This window comes from Anolis sagrei, chromosome 2 (assembly GCF_037176765.1).
Source record: "Anolis sagrei isolate rAnoSag1 chromosome 2, rAnoSag1.mat, whole genome shotgun sequence".
NCBI lineage: Eukaryota > Metazoa > Chordata > Lepidosauria > Squamata > Dactyloidae > Anolis > Anolis sagrei.
Window position 1 is genome coordinate 51,200,158 of NC_090022.1, and position 21,584 is coordinate 51,221,741.

The 21,584-nt window shown below is 39.4% G+C and overlaps 1 protein-coding gene across 1 annotated transcript in view; it reads right to left on the reverse strand.

The window, feature by feature from the left end:
* C2H3orf20 (chromosome 2 C3orf20 homolog) overlaps positions 1-21,584 on the reverse strand; it is a 63,219-nt gene that overhangs the window by 30,111 nt on the left and 11,524 nt on the right. The window contains exons 7-12 of the mRNA XM_067465540.1: positions 20,060-20,180; positions 18,156-18,278; positions 12,873-12,996; positions 11,528-11,744; positions 7,764-8,079; positions 4,582-4,689 (exon numbers count right to left, since the gene is read on the reverse strand). Coding sequence (XP_067321641.1) covers positions 4,582-4,689; positions 7,764-8,079; positions 11,528-11,744; positions 12,873-12,996; positions 18,156-18,278; positions 20,060-20,180 — 1,009 coding nt within the window. The remainder of the gene's footprint in view (positions 1-4,581; positions 4,690-7,763; positions 8,080-11,527; positions 11,745-12,872; positions 12,997-18,155; positions 18,279-20,059; positions 20,181-21,584) is intronic.

Genomic DNA, 21,584 nt, shown 5'->3' on the forward strand with positions numbered 1-21,584 from the left:
GTAGAAAGCACACAGAGCTCTTTTTCTTTGTTTCTCCCAGACATCTTTTAAAATTGATATTCTGTACCTGGAAACAGTAATGGATGCGTTGATGACTAAGACAGTGAATACAGGTAGTAACAGGTACTCCAGATAGGAGAGTGGTAGCATTTTAAAGCTGTTTTAGATGGAGTATTATTTACCCTGAAGAACCATGCTTGCAGTTTGGACAGTGACAATTACAGTTCCCATAACATCTTAATGTTTTAGGATTAATTTTGAGCAGTCTTCAGAAATTTCAGTTAGTGCAAAATGCAATAGCAAGAATGGCAGTGAACTTCCTTCTGCCATCCTTATGGTACCTGGTTAATATTTTTGCTTATAGGCACAAATTCTATAAGTCAGAGATAACCACTAAAGTAGAAATGATTTGGGTCAATGATACCTAACATTGCTTTTCCTTCTATCAGTCTCTGCTTTATCAAAGGTTTAGGGGAGAAAAGGAGATTCCTTTGTTTCCCATCTAGAGGGGATCAACATTTGACTAGAATGTGAGTCGAGGGCTTCTCAGTGGCCACACTTAAACTGTAGAATACATTTAACTTTTTGTTTTCCACTTGGGACGGTTGGGATAAAAAGCCATACCTAAGTAGGAGGGCAAAAGTGGAGGGAAGGGAATGGGATAAGTCCAGTTCCAAATAAAACTGGGTAGCATTTCAAATTGGAAAAAGCATTCAATTTTGGGAAATATTTGTTCAGTCATACAGTATTTTAAGGGCCTCCAAAACATGGCAGATTTCCTCCTACAGCCTTCTCAGAGGGCATAAAGGAACTTTTTAAATTAAAAAAGAGGATATCTTGGAAAGCTAGGTTGGGAGACTTGGGCTTGTATGTGTAGTCCACCTCTGCATTCAGGGAGCACAGCACTTGGGGTGTGTGTTTGTCTTCTATTTGTTTGTTTTTGCTACAACAAACTAGGAGTTAAATAATAATTCAGTATTATGAAAGAGAAAATAGTTAATACTTAGAAATAAATAAGATCTGAACCATGGAAAAAGAAAAGATTGCATCTGTGAAAAAGGTGGGGAATTCAAGGCATAGTAGACTATTTAGGACTTCATCACACTTACCAATTTAAGCATCCTAGGACACCTGCCAGGCACTTGAGGGACATTTGAACGCACAGCCCATCACACGATGTTCCTCAACTTCCAGCAGAGGCCCTGCTCCCAACTGGCATGGAAGTGTCCTAGGGACCTTATCACATATTCCCCCGCCCCCAGTGCTGTTTCACCATCAAGCATGGCAAAACGGCAGGCACAGCGATGCTTCCCCCATCATATGGAGGAAGAATCACCTAACCAGGGCAGAAGTGTGCTGGCTCCAGTAGACCTGGCACAACACAGGAGCCTTTCCATGTTGACAAGGAAGCATCCTAGGATGCTTACACACCAGTTAGAGACGGGGCCTCCGTCAGAAGTTCAGGGATGTCATGTGATGGACCACATCCCAATCTGTCCCTAAACTGGCTGGCAAGCATCCTAGGATGCTTAAACTGGTAACTGTGATGAGGTCCTACAATGCTTCCTCATCAACATACTTGCTGGCTAAATGGCACAGGGTCAGGTGTGATAAGATCCCTAGTCCAATACTACAAATTGAAATTACTGAGGTTATATTTGTGACAATATATCCAGATACTACCCTTTTGTCTCATGATTTCTTTGTGTATGGAAAAGCTTAGGAGTATTAGTCCCTAGCGAAGATGAAACAAGATTCATCTAGGTAAGATGAAACACAAACACACACATCTACACTATAGAATGAATGCAGTTTAACACCGCTTTAACTGAAATGGTTCAAAGCTAGGGAATCCTGGGAGTTGTCATTTTACAAGCCTTCTTTGCCAAATAGTGCTGGTGCATCATAATATTACAAATCCCAGGATTCCATAGCCATGGCAGTTAAAGGGATTCCAAACTGCATTAATTCTACAGTGTAGATACACCTTCTGACACTTTCATGAAGTTTGATTTTCTGTCCCCTGAGAGTCGGGGCCCTTCCAGATTGATCTGTCTTGTTTTTACAAGAGATGACCTAACAACATCTCTGGTAAAAGTAAATTAATGCTTAGAAAACTGAGTTTCCTTGGTTTATTCCGCATTAATTGAAGCTTCTCCTCATGTCTTTCTGAGTGGAGAAAATGACATGTGAGGAGGCTTGGGAGACAGAGGTGGAGGGATTTTCCTTCTCACCCCCCCCCCCCCCAACCTCTTCAGGTGTCATTTCCTCCACTCAGGAGGACACGAGTAGAGGCTTAATGCCTGCCAGGGACCCTTTTCAGTAAGTTTGGGGGGGGGGGGGATTTGGGCTTTGAGGATACATGCTATCCCCAATTTCAATGGGGATACCTTGTAGCCACCCCTGTCTGGGTTTTGGGTTGAGGGTGGGGACTAGAATGCGAGTTTTTAATCCGTTTCCTGCTCGCATTTTAGTATAGTGTAGAAGGGTCTTCAGAGGCATATTTCTCAATACTTGAAGCTGTATATCAACAATAAGACAAACAGTACTGTGAGAGTAGGAGAGATCAGCCAATAGATTCTGTGATGCTAAAGTGGATGAGTGGAATAGCAGCATCACAACAATGATAATATCTGCCCTTGTGAATTTAAATGCGTTGTACTTCCATAGTCATAAGGTTTACAAGCATTTAAAATAGCTACAGTGGAACACAGGGAAGCTTTCATTGGGAGTCTCTGTTTTTTTCTGACTTGGCGTTTCTGAATCTGTCTGAGTAAAAGCAACTTTCTTTATGGACCAAGACTCCCAAGATGAGAATAACATATTCCAGACATGACTAGGATAGGAGACTGAGCATTCAACAGCTTAGTATATTCATAGCACAAAACATTGAATAACAAGGCCTGTTAATCATTTATTCCGTATTCATTCTCGCTTTCTCTCTGACATACACAGAAGGCCTTCTTGTGATGTCCCCATATTCTTATCTTTTTAAAGCTGATATTGTATCAATTTTATAGGTTTATTTTTTATTTATCGTGTCAAGGGCAACCAATTGTATTACATTTCTAACAGAACAAAACAAAACAAACAGACAAAACACAAAATTTTATAGGTGAGACATTAAGAGTAAATTGAGAATAAATCATTTTGAGGAATCTGCCTACAAACCCAGGATTTAGTTCAAAATCTTTATATGATTGCATCTAGATTTTTTAAATTGCTCAGAAATCCTATTGACTTTAGTGAGAAAATATGCAGCGTTTTAGATACTGTTTACTTGGACATTCAAAAGACTTTGGACAAAGACTTCTGGGTTACTGTAAGTTTTTCAGGCTGTATGGCCATGTTCCAGAAACATTCTCTCCTGACGTTTCGCCTGCATCTATGGCAGGCACCCTCAGAGGTTGTGAGGACCATAACCATGTCTGTTGTGTGAATATTGCCTCAGCAAAAGTGTGAGCTGTCTCAAGATGTGGGTACTAAATTTAACTGAGGATCCAGTTGTGAAAAAATACCGATATTTATTTGGATATAAGCCAACCTGAATATAAGCCAAGGCACCTAATTTTACCACGAAAACTGGGAAAACTGGGAAAATGGATTGACTCAAGTATAAGGCGAGGGTGGGAAGTGCAGTAGCTACTGGTAAATTTCAAAATAAAAATATATACCAATACAATTACATTAATTGAGCCATCAGTATTTGAATATTTGCATAAAACTGTAATTTAAGATAAGACTGCCCAACTCTGATTAAATAATTATTCTAACTTTCATTGTAAATGTGCATACGTAACCTCCCAATAATAATAGAGTAAAATAATAACAGTAATAATAAAGTAAAATAATAAATGTAATAATAATAATTAATAAATTAAAATAATAAATGTAATAATAATAGAGTAAAATTATACATGTAACAACAACAACAACAACAACAACAGACTAAAATAATAAATAACCTTGACTACAGTATAAGCTAAGGGGGACTTTTTCAACCTAAAAAAGGGCTGAAAAACTCGGGTATATACAGTAATTCTTAGTTGTTTACTATCTTGAACACTCTCTCCCTCTTTCTGTTGGAATAATTCTTAGTAAAGCAGTACATGCATCAGGAAACTGACCTCAAAGTTAGGTGGCACAAAACCTTAAATGTAATGACTAAATGTCCATTTAGTCAGTTCTGAACCAGCCTAAACCTAATAGGGACCAAATTCAAATCTCCTCTTGACCACACTATTTTGATTTTCTTGAAGTCTGCATAAGTAGTCTTTAGTATAATGATATGTTAATCGCTAAATGTTGAAGTCGTGCTGTAACTGGCAAGACAGGCTCATTTACACAACAAGAGCCTACCTCCCCCCCCCCTCCCCAAGTTAATAGAAACAGTACAGTAACTCATGAAAAGTGGTTTTCCTCATCCAAAGTTTCACTTATTCAGTAATGTACTTAGGGCCTGCTGTACAAGGTACACTCTCTCCTTGGTACTTCCATCATTTGTCCCATTGTAAATAGTAGATAATAGGGTTATCTATTAGCCATGACAACAACAAGAAGAAATATACTTCAGGGACTTACCACTACCATCCCAGGAACAACGGCATGTTTCTCCACCAGAAGAGGAGGCTTCTTGTTCAGAGGGCTCTCTAGGTCATACCTCAGAAACCGAAAAGGGTCGTGCTTACTCTGGAAAGGATGAGAATAATCCTGAGAACCTGCATGTTGTGGCAGTTTGAGGGCTGGAGTAGGATATTGGGAGACCAGAGTTGAATCCTTGCTTGGCCATAGAAACCCAGCGAGTAATATCTTGATCAAGAGAAGGGCAGATTGGCACGCATCAGAAATGTTATACACATGCCTACATACCATATTTCTTTTATTCTAATATGCTATCAACTGTAAGATGCCCCAGTGATTTCAGTACCACTACCACCAACAACAAAATACATAAGACACAACGCAATACTAAGATGCACTCAATTTTAGAGATATTTATATGAAGGAAAGGTGCATCTTAGGAATGAAGATACATACACACACACACACACACACACATATATATACACACACACACATACACAGTTTTAAAGTTTTTAATGCCTAACAATATTAACTGAATATTAAGCATAGTAACACAGTTTGACATATAAGTAACCCCAAACCAGAATAGGAGGAGAGCAATGTCCAGTCTCGATAAAATAGTAAAGAGTAGAAGCATCAGACTGGCAACAAAGATCCGCCTAGTCAAAGCCATGGTATTCCCTGTAGTAACCTACGGATGTGAGAGCTGGACCTTAGGGAAGGCTGAGTGAAGGAAGATAGATGCTTTTGAGCTGTGGTGTTGGAGGAAAGTTCTGAGAGTGCCTTGGACTGCGAGAAGATCCAACCAGTCCATCCTCCAGGAAATAAAGCCCGACTGCTCACTGGAGGGAAGGATACTAGAGACAAAGTTGAAGTACTTTGGCCACATCATGAGGAGACAGCAAAGCCTAGAGAAGACAATTATGCTGGGGAAAGTGGAAGGCAAAAGGAAGAGGGGCCGACCAAGGGCAAGATGGATGGATGGCATCCTTGAAGTGACTGGACTGACCTTGAAGGAGCTGGGGGTGGTGATGGCCGACAGGGAGCTCTGGCATGGGCTGGTCCATGAGGTCACAAAGAGTCGGAGACGACTGAACGAATGAACAACAACACAAACCAGAATGAATTGGAAAAATTGTGTTAATGTAATCGGAACAGCAACACGTGTTTTCTAAGTTCCTTGAACTGCTCTTGGAAAGGACTGTCTAGTGCTAGATTTTGCCATTGCTCCTTGTCTGAAGGCTCCTGTTTCTGTCCCTTTTTATCCTTCTACTTCTTCCTTCCCTCTTTAACAGCTCTGCTTCATCCTGCAGCTTACTCTCCTCCTCCTCAGCCGTCTTTTCCTCCTTTCTTGGCCTTCCCTGCTCCATCGACAGCAGTTTTTTTTGCTCTTGTTCTCTTCTTCATGACTCCAGAAGACAGGATGAGGATTCAAAATGATTTTAACACATTAGAGAGCTGGGCCGAAACTAACAAAATGCATTTCAATAAGAAATGTACAATGCTACGCTTAGGCAGAAAAAAATGAAATGTAAAGATACAGGATGAGTGACACCTGCCTCGACAACAGTACATGTGAAAAAGATCTTGGTAGTCTTAGTGGACAACAAGTTGAACATGAGCCAACAATGTGATGCAGCAGCTAATTTTGGATTATTGGCTACATGAAAAGGAATATAATGTCTAAATCAAGAAAAGTAATTGTGCTCCTCTATTATTGAAAACTTGGCTGTTTTACCTTGCTTTTGATGAATAAATTACAAATCCCCAGACCATGACTGTCCCAGCTTAAACATGTCCTCTCAATGCCCTTTACCTCATCCCCTAGCTGGAAAACTAAACCTCATAGCCTGTCCCATCAATTTCTCCCACCAGATAAACTACTCTATTTTCCTTTCCTATCCAATGTCTCCTGTTTTTATCTTTTTATTTTGATTACTGTATTGTTTAATTTATATAGCTTTAATGAGTTAGCCCCCTTGTGACCCATTATTAGGAGAAGAATGAGATATAGAGAAGGAGAAGAGGAGGAGAAAGGCTTGTTCTGACCATTTTGTTACCTCAGGGGACGGCATCTGGAAGAAAGGCAACATGCAAATCCAGTTGGTTCATTACACTGACATAACTATACCATCATGGGCGATGGCAGAAGACATAGTTTATGGGCATAGCCTCCATGACAACTGCTGGTGTAGTGCTCCACCAAACTCCATATGTGTCACAGAAATGCATAGTCTCTTTGTATTTATTTTTTAAAGAATTAGACAAGATCACAGAAGGTTAGTAAAACTGATTATCCGCCATGAGAGCTACACACTGAGGCATTGCACTCTGCCAAATTGTAGAACCAGGCAGGTGGGTCCTTTTGAGAAATTAAGGATAGGCTGAATGGGCCTGGGTCTGGTGCAGCAAGGCAATTCGTATGCTTTCATAAGGAAGCCATCAAAATTCAAAATCTACTATGATCCCCACGAATATCTTTAATGAGGCAAAATACAGGTAAATGGGAACTGATTTAATGCACGGCTGGGTGTATCTTCTACTAAAATCCAGAATGTAGGCATTCTTTTCAGCCCTAAATACATTATAGAAATAAATAAAGTCTTGCATACTTTTAACTGTTTCAATAGACGTAAGTTTTGTTGTGTTCAGTGATATTTATTTCTTAGTTATCATGCTTACATTAAAGCCTAGAGGAGTGATTTTCAACCTGAGATGTTTGGGCCTTCAACTCCCAGTAATCCTAACAGCTGGTAAACGGGCTAGAACAGTAGTTCCCAACCTTTGGGCCTCCAGGTGTTTTGGACTTCAACTCCCAAAAATCCCAGTCAGCTTACCAGCTATTAGGAACTGTGGGAGCTGAAGTCCAAAACACCTGGAGGCCCAAAGGTTGGGAACCAATGGCCTAGAAGAACAGCAAGAAAGCAAGCCAGATTCCTCCATGGCTTTTGTTCATGTGTTGCTGTTTCCATGTTCATCTCATTCCCCATAGCTAAATGATCAGGAAATACAATCTTAAAAATGAGTAAGAAAATATCAGGAATAATTGTGCACCAAATAGTTTGTTAATGCAATGCAAATACAAGTGCATAACTCTGCTAACTTCTGCATTGTTATGCATGTTCACTGGGAATGATATAAAACACCCCAATGTGGCAACACTTACAAATGTAGCTCACCTGAATGCAGGGGGATGGACGACCATGCTGCTTTTGTATATAAATGTTTTCTATGGACCACTCAAAGAAAGGAGAGTAAGAATGGTTTTGGGGTGACAGTATACATATCACAAGTACTTGATGAGGGTCTCTTGGAGCACTGATAAACTTTTCCAACTCCATATCTGTAATCAGTGGAATTTTAACCACACATTTGCAGCAAATGCCTTCACTTTCTTTAGCCAAAATTTTGCGCAGCGCAACTGGACAGTCAGTAAGAGAAGAGGCCCAGGTATCCTGTGCAGGGCCTGCATCCTCAGGTGTGACCAGCAGTGCCCTGTGGAGAGAAAGAAAGGGGACATATCAAAAGAATTCAAGCTGTAATTGAATCAAACAGCAATTTTCTAACTAAATATAAAAGCTTTTGCCATAGTTCTTTATATTCTGGAAACCTCACATTAGGATTAGTGCAATGAATTATATGTTAGACTGCCTTTCCCAACAGTCCAGAAACATCAACTGATCCAAAGTGAAGTAGCAAGATTAATAGTGTGACCTTAATACAATAGTACATTTCTACTGTGATGGCTCTCAGTTCACTTCCATGTCTAATTCAAAGTACTAACCTTTAAAGTCCCTAATATATGGGTTGCTTGGAAGATTTTGCCATCACTTAATGCCTAGCTGAAGAATCCAAAATAATATTTGGAGACCCTTTTCTATGTGTCATCACCAAATATAACAGGAGGCTACTAAAAATGTCATTTTCAGTGGCAGCATCCGAGGTTTAAGAATTTACTTACTTGTTCTATTTAAGAAGTGAATTATTGTCATTACATGGCAGTGTGTGTGTGTTATGCAACTTGTCATGCTACTCATTTTTTTGTTTCTTTGGTTTAAAACATAATTTAGGATTTATAGAAAACAGCTGCCACAACCACCATTACTTGTCAAAATCTACGACCTCAGACATTCTGCATGATGTTATTGCCAGTGTTACTGGACCTGCTCCAATCATGTTTGAGGCATAGTATTTGGTATTACATGTCTTTGTATCACTATTAGGTTTTTTAGAGTTTGTATTACAAGATTCTGCAAGGTAGATTCCAGCAATACATGGAGTGAGAGTTGCCAGATATACAAGCTGGGTTTAGAAAAGGTAGAGGAACGAGAGACCAAATTGCCAGTATGAGATGGATAATGGAGGAAGGCAGGATATGTCACAAAAACTGGCCTTTGCCTGTGTGAATCATAATAAATTGTGGCAAGTTCTTGGTGGGATGGGGGTACTAAGCCACCTTGTCTGTCTCCTGAGGAATCTGTATAACGACCAAGTAGCAACAATAATAACAGATCATGGAACAACAAACTTGTTCAAGATTGGGAAAGGAATACGACAGGGTGGTATACTCTCACCTGACCTATTCAACTTGTATGCAGAACACATCATGCGATGTGCAGAGCTTAACAAATCCAAGGCTGGGGTTAAAATGGGAAGAAACATTAACAACTTTAGATATGCAGATGATACCACTTTATTTATTATTTATTTGATACACTTGTATACCGCTAATATCTCAGCCTGTGCGGCGACTCATTGCGGTTTACAACTTGTTAAAATACAATAGTCACTTAAAAATATAAAATAAGATATCAAAATACAAGACATAAAACATACATAGTATGAACATACTTAGTATCGGGCCACCAATACAAGTCGAAAACATCTCATAGTTAAAATCGTAATTCAGTTCGTTATCCTTGGTTGCAAGTCCATGGTCAAAATAACCTTACATCGGAAATTAGTTAAAAACTTGCTCGAACATCCAAGTTTTTAGATTTTTCCGAAATGCCATTAGCGAGGTGGCTGATCTTAGTTCAATAGGGAGGGCATTCCAAAGCCGGGGGGCCACCACAGAAAAGGCCCTATCTCTCGTTCCCGCGAGCCGCACCTGTGAAGCAGGCGGGATGGAGAGAAGGGCTCCTCCTGAAGATCTTAGGGTCCTGGTGGGCTGATAGGCTGAGATACGTTCGGATAGGTATGTAGGGCCAGAACCGTTTAGGGCTTTAAAGGTCAAAACCAGCACTTTGAATTGGGCTCGGTAGCTGATCGGTAGCCAATGGAGCTGGTACAGCAGAGGAGTTGTGTGCTCCCTGCGCCCTGCTCCTGTTAATACCATGGCTGCCGCCCGTTGGACTAGTTGAAGCTTCCGGGCCGTCTTCAAAGGCAACCCCACGTAGAGAGCGTTGCAGTAATCAAGGCGGGATGTAACCAGAGCGTGGATTACCGTGGCCAAGTCAGACTTCCCAAGGTACGGTCGCAGTTGGCGCACGAGTCTTAACTGTGCAAATGCTCCCCTGGTCACCGCCGAAACCTGGGGATCCAGGCTCAGCGATGAGTCCAGGATCACACCCAAACTGCGAACCTGTGTCTTCAGGGGGAGTGCGACCCCGTCTAACACAGGCTGTAACCCTATACCCTGTTCGGCCCTGCGACTGACCAGGAGTTTGATGGCTGAAAGCAAGGAGAAGCTGAGGAGCCTTCTAAACAAGGGGAAAGAAGAAAGTGAAAAAACTGGGTTGAAGTTAAACATTTTAAAAAGCAAGATCATGGCAACCAGAGTGATTGATAACTGACAAACAGATGGAGAAAACGTGGAGGCAGTGAAAGACTTTGTATTCCTAGGCGCAAAGATTACTACAGATGCAGACTGCTGCCAGGAAATCAGAAGGAAATCAATGATCAATCTCGATAAAATAGTAAAGAGTAGAGACATCATACTGGCAATGAAGATCCGCAGAGTTAAAGCAATAGTATTCCCCGTAGTAACCCATGGATGTGAGAGCTTGACCATAAGGAAGGCTGAGCGAAGGGAGATAGATGGTTTTGAACTGTGGTATTGTTGGAAAATGTTGAGAGTGCCTTGGACAGCAAGAAGATCAAACCAGTCCATACTCCAGGAAATAAAGCCCGACTGCTCAATGGAGGGAAAGATATTAAAGGCAAAGATGAAATACTTTAGCCTGAGAAGACAGGAAAGCTTAGAGAAGACAATGATGCTGGGGAAAAATTGAAGGAAAAAGGAAGAGGGTCTAACCAAGGGCCAGATGGATGGATGTTATCCTTGAAGTGACTGACTCGACTTTGAAGGAGGTGGGGGTGGTGACGCTGACAGGGAGTTCTGGCATGGGCTGGTACATGAGGTCACAAAGAGTTGGAAATGACTGAACGAATGAACATTACAGGTTGAACATCCCTTATCCGTAATTCCAAAATTCACAGTTGTCCACCTGGGAGACTGGTGTCACCTGTGCTTTCTAATGGTTCAGTCTATATACATTTTTTTTTTCATGCACTAGATGTTTAGGGCTGGGACCCATCTCCAAGATATCTTATTATGTACATGTATGTAAATACGTGTATTTTAATATTTGGAAAAATCGAAAATTCAAAACATTTCTGGTAACAAGCATTTCACATAGCAAATATTCAACCTAGATTCTCTGTTGTAACACTTGGTTGGTTATGCTTATATTTAATTGCTTTCAGGCTTTCAGTATTCAGTGTTCTGTATATTTTTCACAATATTACTCAATATCATATTAACTCTTCCTTTTAACTGTTGTACTCCCCCTATTTTCTAGTTGGAGTTTTGCTTGTTTTGAGACCCTCCTGTGTTTCCTGTGTTTGAAGCACAAATCCTGTCATATTCAAATTCTGTCAATTCACATGTTTGGTCCCGTTCTTCTGACTAACGTTTTCTCCAAAAGATAGCCCCACTAACCTCAAGCCAGGTTTTTGTTTCTCCTTCACAGGTTGATAACATATAAGGCTCCGTGAAAAAACTGGCTTGGAGTCTGCTTTCACTTTGACTTCTGCAGCAGAGCCACGGGTTTCTTCTTTGAGTTTTCTACTCCAGGCATAAATGGGCGATTCCCTCACCATAAACTTCACTTGCTTAGCAGTAGAAAATTCAAGTGGGTAATCTATGCAACATATTCCTGCCAGATAAACAAGGGAAGATTTCTCCATTATATTGTAAAGTTACACAATTATTATTCTTATTAATTAATTTATTTATATGCTGCTTTTCTCCCAAAATGGGACTCAAAGCAGCATACAGCATATAAAATCAGAAAGCACTTACATAACATAAAAACACAATCACAAACCACAAGATGCACAAAATTAGCAACTTACAACATTATAAAAACCCAGACATTATAAAAACCCTGACAATAGAAACTGCTCAAGTCCAATTGCAATTTTTAGTTTGTTATTTCTTACCGAATAATATTGTGAGCTATAGGAGGCTGCAAAATCCCATTTTGTTCCCTTTCTTTTGGAATATGTTTCAATGTGATGGCTTTCTCATCCTTAAGACACAATATCTGACAGTATTTTATTTACTATAATCCCAAATGACGACCAAATGGCAAAATGGGTTATCTCAGGCCAGTGAAGAAAGACTTGGGAATCAAGGTATCTTACAAAAGGCAGAAAATTACAATAAAACACATTAAGTTAAAAAATATCCCTTCTTTCTCTCACGGGATGGGTGATTTTTTTTCTCTTCCAACAGGCTCAGGCAAAAGCAAGCTTCTGCAGTCTTTCCCAATGTATGTATTCTTCCTCATAAATAAAATTTGGCATCTTTATCACACCCTGATGTTATTTAACCAAATACGTCCTGCTTATTGTCCATGAAACAATGGAGGGTATGGAGCCCACCTAGAACTCTGAAGGATGTTTCTTGTTGAAGGTGATTTGTTGAGTAATACTCCAAGAATTTTCTGAACTACTGAAAATTGGCTGGACATATCCTCAGACACCTGTAAAACAGATTGTAAAATGGACCTCTGGAGGGTCAGGAATCAAGGGCTTCATCTGCATGTTTTGTGGAATGAAAGCCACCCCACTTTCTCCAGCTTGTAGTGATAAGTACACTTCATGTGGAGCCAAAGCAATGTTTGTGTGTTTGAATAAAGTGTTGATTACATAATCCAACATGTTTTAAGAATTAAAATATACCAAATTTGTCAAATTATTCATTTGCAGGGTAGAAATTCAGAATAAAAATAAAATTATATGCACTATGGATACTAGAAGACCAGCAAAAATGATGATACCTGAGACCATCAGAACTCCATTTATGAATTGTTTCACTCTCTTCTCAAACCTTCGCTTAAGTTCTATTAAGCTTCGAATCCAGTGTCCTTCCCTGTCTTCGCTTTCAGGGTTTCTTAATGGCAACTTTGAGATGTAAAGGGAAAAATGGAATCAGGCAATTATGTTTCTGCATTTGGAAACTTACCACATTGTTGGTTTACTATATAGACTTTGTTAAAGGCAACATATGAACATTTATACAGCACATTAAGAAGATTTTTAAAGCATATTTTAAAGCATATATTATTGCAGAAATCTTACATTCTAAGAGCAGCCCCAATAATGTCAAATAATATTTATTGCTCTCACACTCTAGATGGAGTATAACTAGTTCTTCTCAAAGTGTGCAGGTAAAAATAAACTATGTGTGGGAAAGATGTTGTTGTTTATTCATTTATTGCTTCCGACTCTTTGTGATCTCATGTCACAAAGCCCATGTCAGAGCTCCCTGTTGGCCGTCACCACACCCAGCTCCTTCAGAGTCAAGCCAGTCACTTCAAGGATACCATCCATCCATCTTGCTCTTGGTTGGCCTCTCTTTCCTTTTCCTTCCATTTTCCCCAGCATCATTTCATTATGTGGCCAAAGTATTTCATCTTTGCCTCTACTATCCTTCCCTCCAATGAGCAGTTGGGCTTCATTTCCTGTAGTATGGACTGGTTTGATCTTCTTGCGGTCCAAGGCACTCTCAGAATTTTCCTCCATTCCACCACAGTTCAAAAGCATCTATTTCCTTTGCTCAGCCTTCCTTATGGTCCAGCTCTCATATCCGTAGGTTACTACGGGGAATACCATTGCTTTAACTATGCGGATCTTTGCTGCCAGTGTGATGTCTCTACTCTTCACTATTTTATCAAGATTGGTCATTGCTCTCCTCCCAAGAAGTAAACATCTTCTGATTTCTTGGCTGATATTCACCACTATTTATTTCATAGCAGAATAATGAGTTTTTCAATGATTAAGGAAACCTCACTGAGAATTTTGCACTTCACATAATTGCTTCTAATATTTGCAGTACAACTGTGATGTATAAGTGTTCTGGACTTTCTGCCTATCACAGTTAAAGTTGTCAAAATTCAGAACCACATGATTTGTGGATATGATACCATAAGATAGGTGGATAAGCCCTAGCCTTTATAACCCAGGATTAGACAAATTTAACCCAAGGTTAGACAAATTGACAAAAGATAGGTCTAATAAGGTTATTAGTGTAGGTTTAAGTAATCACAGCAGTTAGGTACAGTGTATGGAGACAGAGATCCATGTTCAGTCCCTAACATCTCCAGTTAAAATGATCATAGGTAGCATCAGGTGATGGCCAAGATCTCTGCCTAGTTTTGAAATACACCAAAATATCCCTTGTCCTAATCTTCTACAAACAAATACCCACAGTCCAAAACTTGAAAATGTTACTTGTTTTTGGACTCCAGTTCCCAGATGGGTTGGAGGATTCTGAAAAAAGATAATATTTTTATGCTTTGATGCTGGTCCCACATTCCATCTCTCTCTCTCTTTCCTACCCACCCAGCTACACATACTATCTTTCTTCCCCTCCTCCTTTCCTGAACATTTTCATATATGTCCAGATCCATCATTTCAGAACTGTCTCTTCTCCTCCAATGAGATGGATCAAAGCACTCTTCACCTTCAAGTGGCTTGAAGGTGCATCAAAGTGTTTTTTGAAGTCAGAGAGCCTGCTGAAGACATTGGGGGTTGTAGATTATCCACCTGTTCTTAGCACATTGTACTTGCAAGGATTTCATTTTCAGCACGGGTTCATTTTTTTAATACCACCACCTGTTTTCTTTCTCTGCTACAAAGGTAATAAAAATTCCCTACTGCATGTAGATACAGTTCTATTTTAGGGATGTAAAGAATATTCTCATCTTCAAGATTTCGCTGCACACAGGTGTGAAAAAAATTGTCAAAGACAAGTAGCCATTTTGGTAGCAGCAAAAATTATTTAATTTAATTTATGTTTTCCTTCCTTTTGAATTTATGTCCTGATCTTTTCTTGTACTGAACCCATGGCAGCAAATAGGAAAAAACAGTTTTATTTCATGCAAAGCTACGTTGTTTTGTGCAAAATCAACCTTTTGTGCAAAAAATTGTCAATTATATTTTTGCAAAAAAAAAAGCCTCTCTATTTGCTTAAAAAGTGAGTGCAATCTCACTCAACAAGGGAAAAGCATTTTTTATTGTTCTCAGGGGTGATTCCGTTCTTTCTTTCTTTCTTTCTTTCTTTCTTCTTTTTTAAAAAGATGGGTTTGTAGATAGACAGCCATTCTGTACATAGGATCTGCCAATAGTTGTGGGACAATAACAGCTGAGACAACAATGAATTCTTAATCTTAAAAAAATGGCCCAATTAACATGAAGAGGCTGGGAAATATGTCATTCAGCCAGCCTATGAAGACAGCCAATGGGGTAATAAAGCATTTTGATGCAAAGGCTGACTACCCACAAAAGTGCATTGATAGTATAAATATTTAGAGAGAGTGTGAATGAGTTGGAAATAGGCTCTTAAGGAAAGAACGTTGCCTTTAATATCGGTTTTATTGTGCCGTTCCTTGGGGCTCCTTTTCAAAGGTCAATGGAACTCTGGGGAAGCAATTTGAAAAGGGTTGAAGATGGTATACATATATTTTCTTTTTAAGAAAAGCATAGAGAGGCATAGTTTGACTACTAGCCTTTATAGCAAAGCTTGCATTTTCTGGTGATCAGCATAAACTCTGATTGTACAAAGGCCTACATTCATTAAAGGGGTTGTTGCTATATTGTCTGAAGCTCAAATGAATGATTCAGGACCAATTGCCATGGACATGACACAGATATATAAATATGGGGATGAGGGTAATATTAGGGCATTGTTCCCCAATAAGAATACTTGAGCTGGATTATATAAGTCTACACTGGCATATAATTCAGTTCAAAGCAGATAATCTGGATTCAGAAACTAGATTATATGGACCTAGACCAGTGGTTCTCAACCTGAGGGTCCCCAGGTGTTTTGGCCTACAACTCCCAGAAATCCCAGCCAGTTTACCAGCTGTTAGGACTTCTGGGAGTTGAAGGCCAAAACATCTGGGGACCCACAGGTTGAGAAACACTGGCTTAAAGAAACATTAAATCACACAATTGCTTAAAATATTACTTTAGATAGGTTGTCCTAAGGATTTTGCAGAGGAAATATAATTTTCTTTAGATAAGTATCCAGCTCTTTATTTGATTCAAGCAAGTGATGAAGATGTTTCTTGCATTTTAAGTAATATGGCTAGGCATTAAAAAACAAACTTCAGCCCATGTGGTCATTGTGTGCCTTCAAGTCCTTTCTGAATTATAGTGAACCTGTTGTATGTCAGCCTGTTCAGCTTGTGATTGTGTATAATGATCAGATTGCTTTGGATGATGGGTATGACAATGTTGTTCATATTCAAGTTGATTCCACTGATGGGAATGGGAATGCTGTCTATGAAGATGTTCCTGAAGGGAATGGGGATGATGGTCTGTTTCCTGGGCCTGGTTTTAGTGATGTGTGGCTTGAATGCAGTTCAGTTCATGGAGCCCCCAGTGGCGCAGTGGGTTAAACCCCTGTGTCGGCAGAACTGAAGACCGACAGGTCGCAGGTTCGAATCCGGGGAGAGGCTGATGAGCAGGGACATGAGAGAAGCCTCCCACAAGGATGATAAAAACATCAAATCATCTGGGCGTCCCTGGGCAACGTCCTCGCAGACGGCCAATTCTCTAACAACAGAAGCGACTTGCAGTTTCTCAAGTCACTCCTGACATGACAAAAAGAAAAGGTTCATGGCTTAGAGAGGCCTGCATTGCTGCAAAAGGAATCTCAAGGTCTTGAGCCTGGGAAAGGCTCTGCACCTGGTCAGTTATCTCCAGGTGCAAATTTTAACAAAGCCTTGAACAGGAGAAGTGCTTTTAGCCAGCAAAGACAAACAAATCAGAAATTAAGGTGCCCAGTCAGATTAGAGCACAGGTGAGAAGTGAAACCAAAATTGAGGAAAAATCCGTTCTTAGCTGTTTGGGAAACAAAGTAGATATATAGTGCCACGTACTGAGTCTAGCTTTAGATGAAGCAATGTTGGATTCACAATAGATTCTTCATGCTAAGTTCCTGGACCTTTGTCTTTGTTTGATTCCTGTTTCAAGTGCCTTGGCTGTTATTTGCCTTTGAATTCAAGCCTCTCGTTTTCTTGGATTTCTGTGGACTGTTTCTCTTTGGATTTATTGCTCTTTTTTACTTCCTAATCAATTGGATTACTTTTTATTGCTTTGGCTTTTATTACCCTCAATAAACTGCTTGCTATTTTAACTCAACTGTATGATGACTAAAGTCAGAGGGAATCCTGTTCTGGAGTGCAACAGAACCTATCATGGCGGTGGTTCTCAACCTGAGGGCCCCAGATGTTTTGGCTTTCAACTCTCATAAATTCTAACAGCTGGTAAACTGGCTGAGATTTCTGGGAGTTGTAGGCCAAAGTACCTGGGAACCCACAGGTTGAGAACCACTGTATCATGGGTTTTTCTTGGCAGAGAGAAAAACCCTGATTTAACACCTCAGGTTAATCACCAGCTGCAGCTGCAATAAACCAAAAGGTTGACAGTTCGAAGCCAGATCAGGGTGAGCTCCTGACTTTCAGCCCAGCTCCCCCATCCACCTATCAGATCGAAAACAGCAATGTGAGTAGACAAGTAGGAACCACATTAAGTGAGGAAGTATTTTAGGCATAGCGTCTCAGAGGAAAGTTTACAGACAAAGAAAGCTCTTTGGCAAGGGGATGGAACAACAGGACCCACCCACCCGCACCCCCACCCCCCACCCCCCGTGACTGGAACTGAGCCCAGCCTTCAAACCATGCCATATGCAAAAAGTCTAAATACATCTCTATCTGTTATCTCTCTTGACATTATATAATTGGCATTGAATGTTTGCCGTATATATGTTCTATGATCCACTTTGAGTCCCTTTTGGGGTGAGAAGAGTGGAATATAAGTACTGTAAATAAATAAATAAATAAATATTCTTGTCTTCCTCTAAGGCTGAGGTAGTATGATTCACCCAAGATCATACAGTAGATTTGTATTGCTGAGCAAGGATTCAAATCCTGGTCTCCCAATGTCTAAGTCCAACATTCAAATGGTTATACCATGGTGGTTCCACTGACAGTCATACTCCTGTGATATATGTAGCTGTTATCAGAAATAGGTTTCATTCTATGGCTTTTTACCTGCTTGGTTACGTGAGTGCATCCAGGTCTCGTCAAAGGCACATTGATACATTCACTGAGGGGGGTAAAAGTGAGTGTAATGGAATTGAGACCAAGAATCTTTAGTTTCAGCTGCTCATTTATCTAAGAATGAAAAGGGAAAAAAAGGAAAATTCAGGTCTTATGGGATGGTTCCTAGACTGTATTCTTATAAGCTAAAATCATGCCATGACACTGAGATTTGAAACAGATAAAGGGTATCACAGTTAAGCTTCACATAAATAAATAAAGGATATACATCAGTTTGGCTTCACATAATTAATTGTGCTGGAGAAATTGTGGCTTTCCATCCACAGCAAAGCCAGGCTTTGGGCAAATGGGGTATTTGAGGTCCAGATAGATGTGAAGCCAATTGTGTGAATGCAATTAACTTGAATTGGCTTTCTTGCTGTTATGTCAATAGTGGACAAAACAGCCTTAAAATACTGAGGAATGCTTCTTTGAAGATGCCATTTGCATTCCAGGGGAAGCTCACAACTTGTTTCCCTATGCTCATGGATAAGGGGGTGTGTTGAGCACCTAGAGCAAAGCTTTCCAAACATTTCATGTTGGTGACACTTCTTTGAGATGCAGTAATTCAGTTTTACTAGCAAACAGGAAGCTAAACTAACTCCTTGTAAGAGATATTTTGTGTCCTAAGAGATAGGGACACAAAATATCTCAGAAAAATCTTATATATTTTAAACATATATGTTGTATTACTTATTTTACATAGACTCAGAACTTTGCCTGACACATTCAGACATTGCAGCCAACACATTAATGCGACATACAGTTTGGAAAGCTCGGATCTAAAGCGTTAGAAAAGTCTTAACAGATTAGGTTCCTGGCCATTTCTGTTTGAAGAAAAAAAATACAATTCCAAAGACTGGGGTGCTATTTTTTACTTAGTTTTTTTTAAAAGAACTGTAATGACAACTAGAAGGAGGTGATAAAAAATATAGTTATCTGCTATTATTGCTGTGTTATTTTTGAAATCTTTCTTGTTTTTAAAAAAAGTAACTAAAAGTTATTTTAGTTATCTTTTTTTCAAGCAACTGAATGTGAAAGCTGCTGACCTACAGTACACAGCTCCTCCTGTCAAATGCAGCGTTCCTTCATCTCCACCAATATAGCATAAGCCAGCTGGAGTCTTCCTCCAACATTTAATCTGGTCATTCTCTCCTAACTATAAAAGTAATTAAATGAAATTCCCATTGTGAAAGGTGTAACATCTTTCCATGTTAAGTGGCATTCATCATGTAATGAAGTGGCACCATTATTGGAAAAGACATAAATGATAACTAACTAGTCAATTTTATTAGTTCCTTCCAAGTCCATTAAAGCAATTGGTGGTAGCTACCTTAGTGTGGTGGTATTCGAACATACGCATGCACATGCTACACATTTTAATGCTTTCTGGAAATGCTGGAGCATATGAAATGTCATAATAGAGATGAGTCAAAACAATGGCTTCAAACTACAAGAAAGGAGATTCCATCTGAACATGAGGAAGAACTTCCTGACTGTGAGAGCCGTTGAGCAGTGGAACTCTCTGACCCGGAGTGTGGTGGAGGCTCCTTCTTTGGAAGCTTTTAAACAGAGGCTGGATGGCCATCTGTCAGGGGTGATTTGAATGCAATAGTCCTGCTTCTTGGCAGGGGGTTGGACTGGATGGCCCATGAGGTCACTTCCAACTCTATGATTCTATGATTCTATGAAATCCTGAAATGGACACTCCAGTCATTATCCCTCTATCCAAGACACAGCACTTCTGGAGATATTTGCAAACTTTAGCTTAACCCAAAAGACACCTGTTCTCAAAATTAAAATACTTGAAACCTGAACCAATAGTAATGATGATTATTATAGTTTCAGTTTCATACCTGAAAGTCTACTGACTGTAGGACCTGGTTTTTGGAATACCAGCTCCACTGATGGGTTAGAAAACCATCTTTATCTCTGACACTTCCTCCATCATGATTCATCAGCAGTGCTATTGAGCAGCTAAGTGAGAGGAAACACAGTTAAAGTAGTTCACCTTCACACAAAAAATAAGTTCTAACATCTCTAATGATCACATTAATATTGTGAAATGAATAATAAAATTATAAGGTATGAATTGGTTTGATATCTAACATCTTAGACCAATATAACTGGTCTAAACTTCCTAAATACATGACAAAAGCTACAACTAACAAATTAGGGGGGAATGGCTTCCAACTATCTTTTTTCAATTGTATCTTAAGTCTTAAATTCCTGCTCTCACTGTACATTAACCATCTAATTAACAAAACTATTAGTCACAATCATTCCCCAAAATGTCAGATGGAGAATTTCAGTCTTTCAAAAATATTGTTAATGGTTTTTTTTTCTTGAAGTAAAATAGCAAATTTATCATTCTTTTTAAATAACCAGCCTCTCTATTTTAATAATCAGTCTTCGCCAGTAACACAGGAAGTCCCCAAGTTACGAACAAGATAGGTTATGTAGGTTTGTTCTTAAATTGAATTTGTAAGTCAGAACAGGTACATTTTAAAAATGTAACTCCAACCAATGTTTTAGTTTTGATAGCATAGGGAAGGGTTAACACCCTGTGGTATTTGTTTTGTTGTCTATGTGCCTGTTCAGAAGATTTCACCTCACTTTCTTTCACTGTGAGAATTGGATTTTGAAAAAAATTGGCTTGTTGTGGAAACAAGGCTTGGTGTGAAAACTTCAGTTGAGACATCTTTTCCCCATGACAATTGCTCCTCCAGGAATGAATTTCCCTTCTGAGGGGTAGATTTCTCTCACTTCCTGTTGTCTCACCCTTGTTTTTAACTATGAGTCATTTGTAAGTTGGATGTTTGTAACTCAGGGACTGCCTATAAATCACTTTTCTAATGCATGTTGTCATGTACTGAAATATTCAGATGTTGTCATGTACTGAAATATTCTTCCATGGCTCCTGTCTAACCAATCATCCATCACTCCCAAAAAAAGATAAGATTTTAATTTTAATTGGCTCTTTAATTTGTGAGGGTCAAACTATGCATTTGGACCCAAGTTTTTAGCTTTTTCACAAGTCCATGGAACAAAAAACCCTTCTTCCTCATCACATTCCCAACATACATTTAAGTTTCTTTGACAATTTCTCTAATGTCAAATACCAATAGCACATCATTTTGCAGATGTTCTCTTTAAGGTCATAACACAGAGCAGATTTCCAACCTTTCAGCCACATGTCTTCTCACTATTCCATTTATATGTTATATCCAATGTTTTTCTCCCTGAGCAACACCATGTGGCATAACCATTAATTACACTCAATGTCATTCAGCTTTCTAAATCTGCAGCAACCATTTCCAATATAGCACACTTTAAAGATTTTAAAGAATGAGAGTGATTACATATATCACACATGTAAAG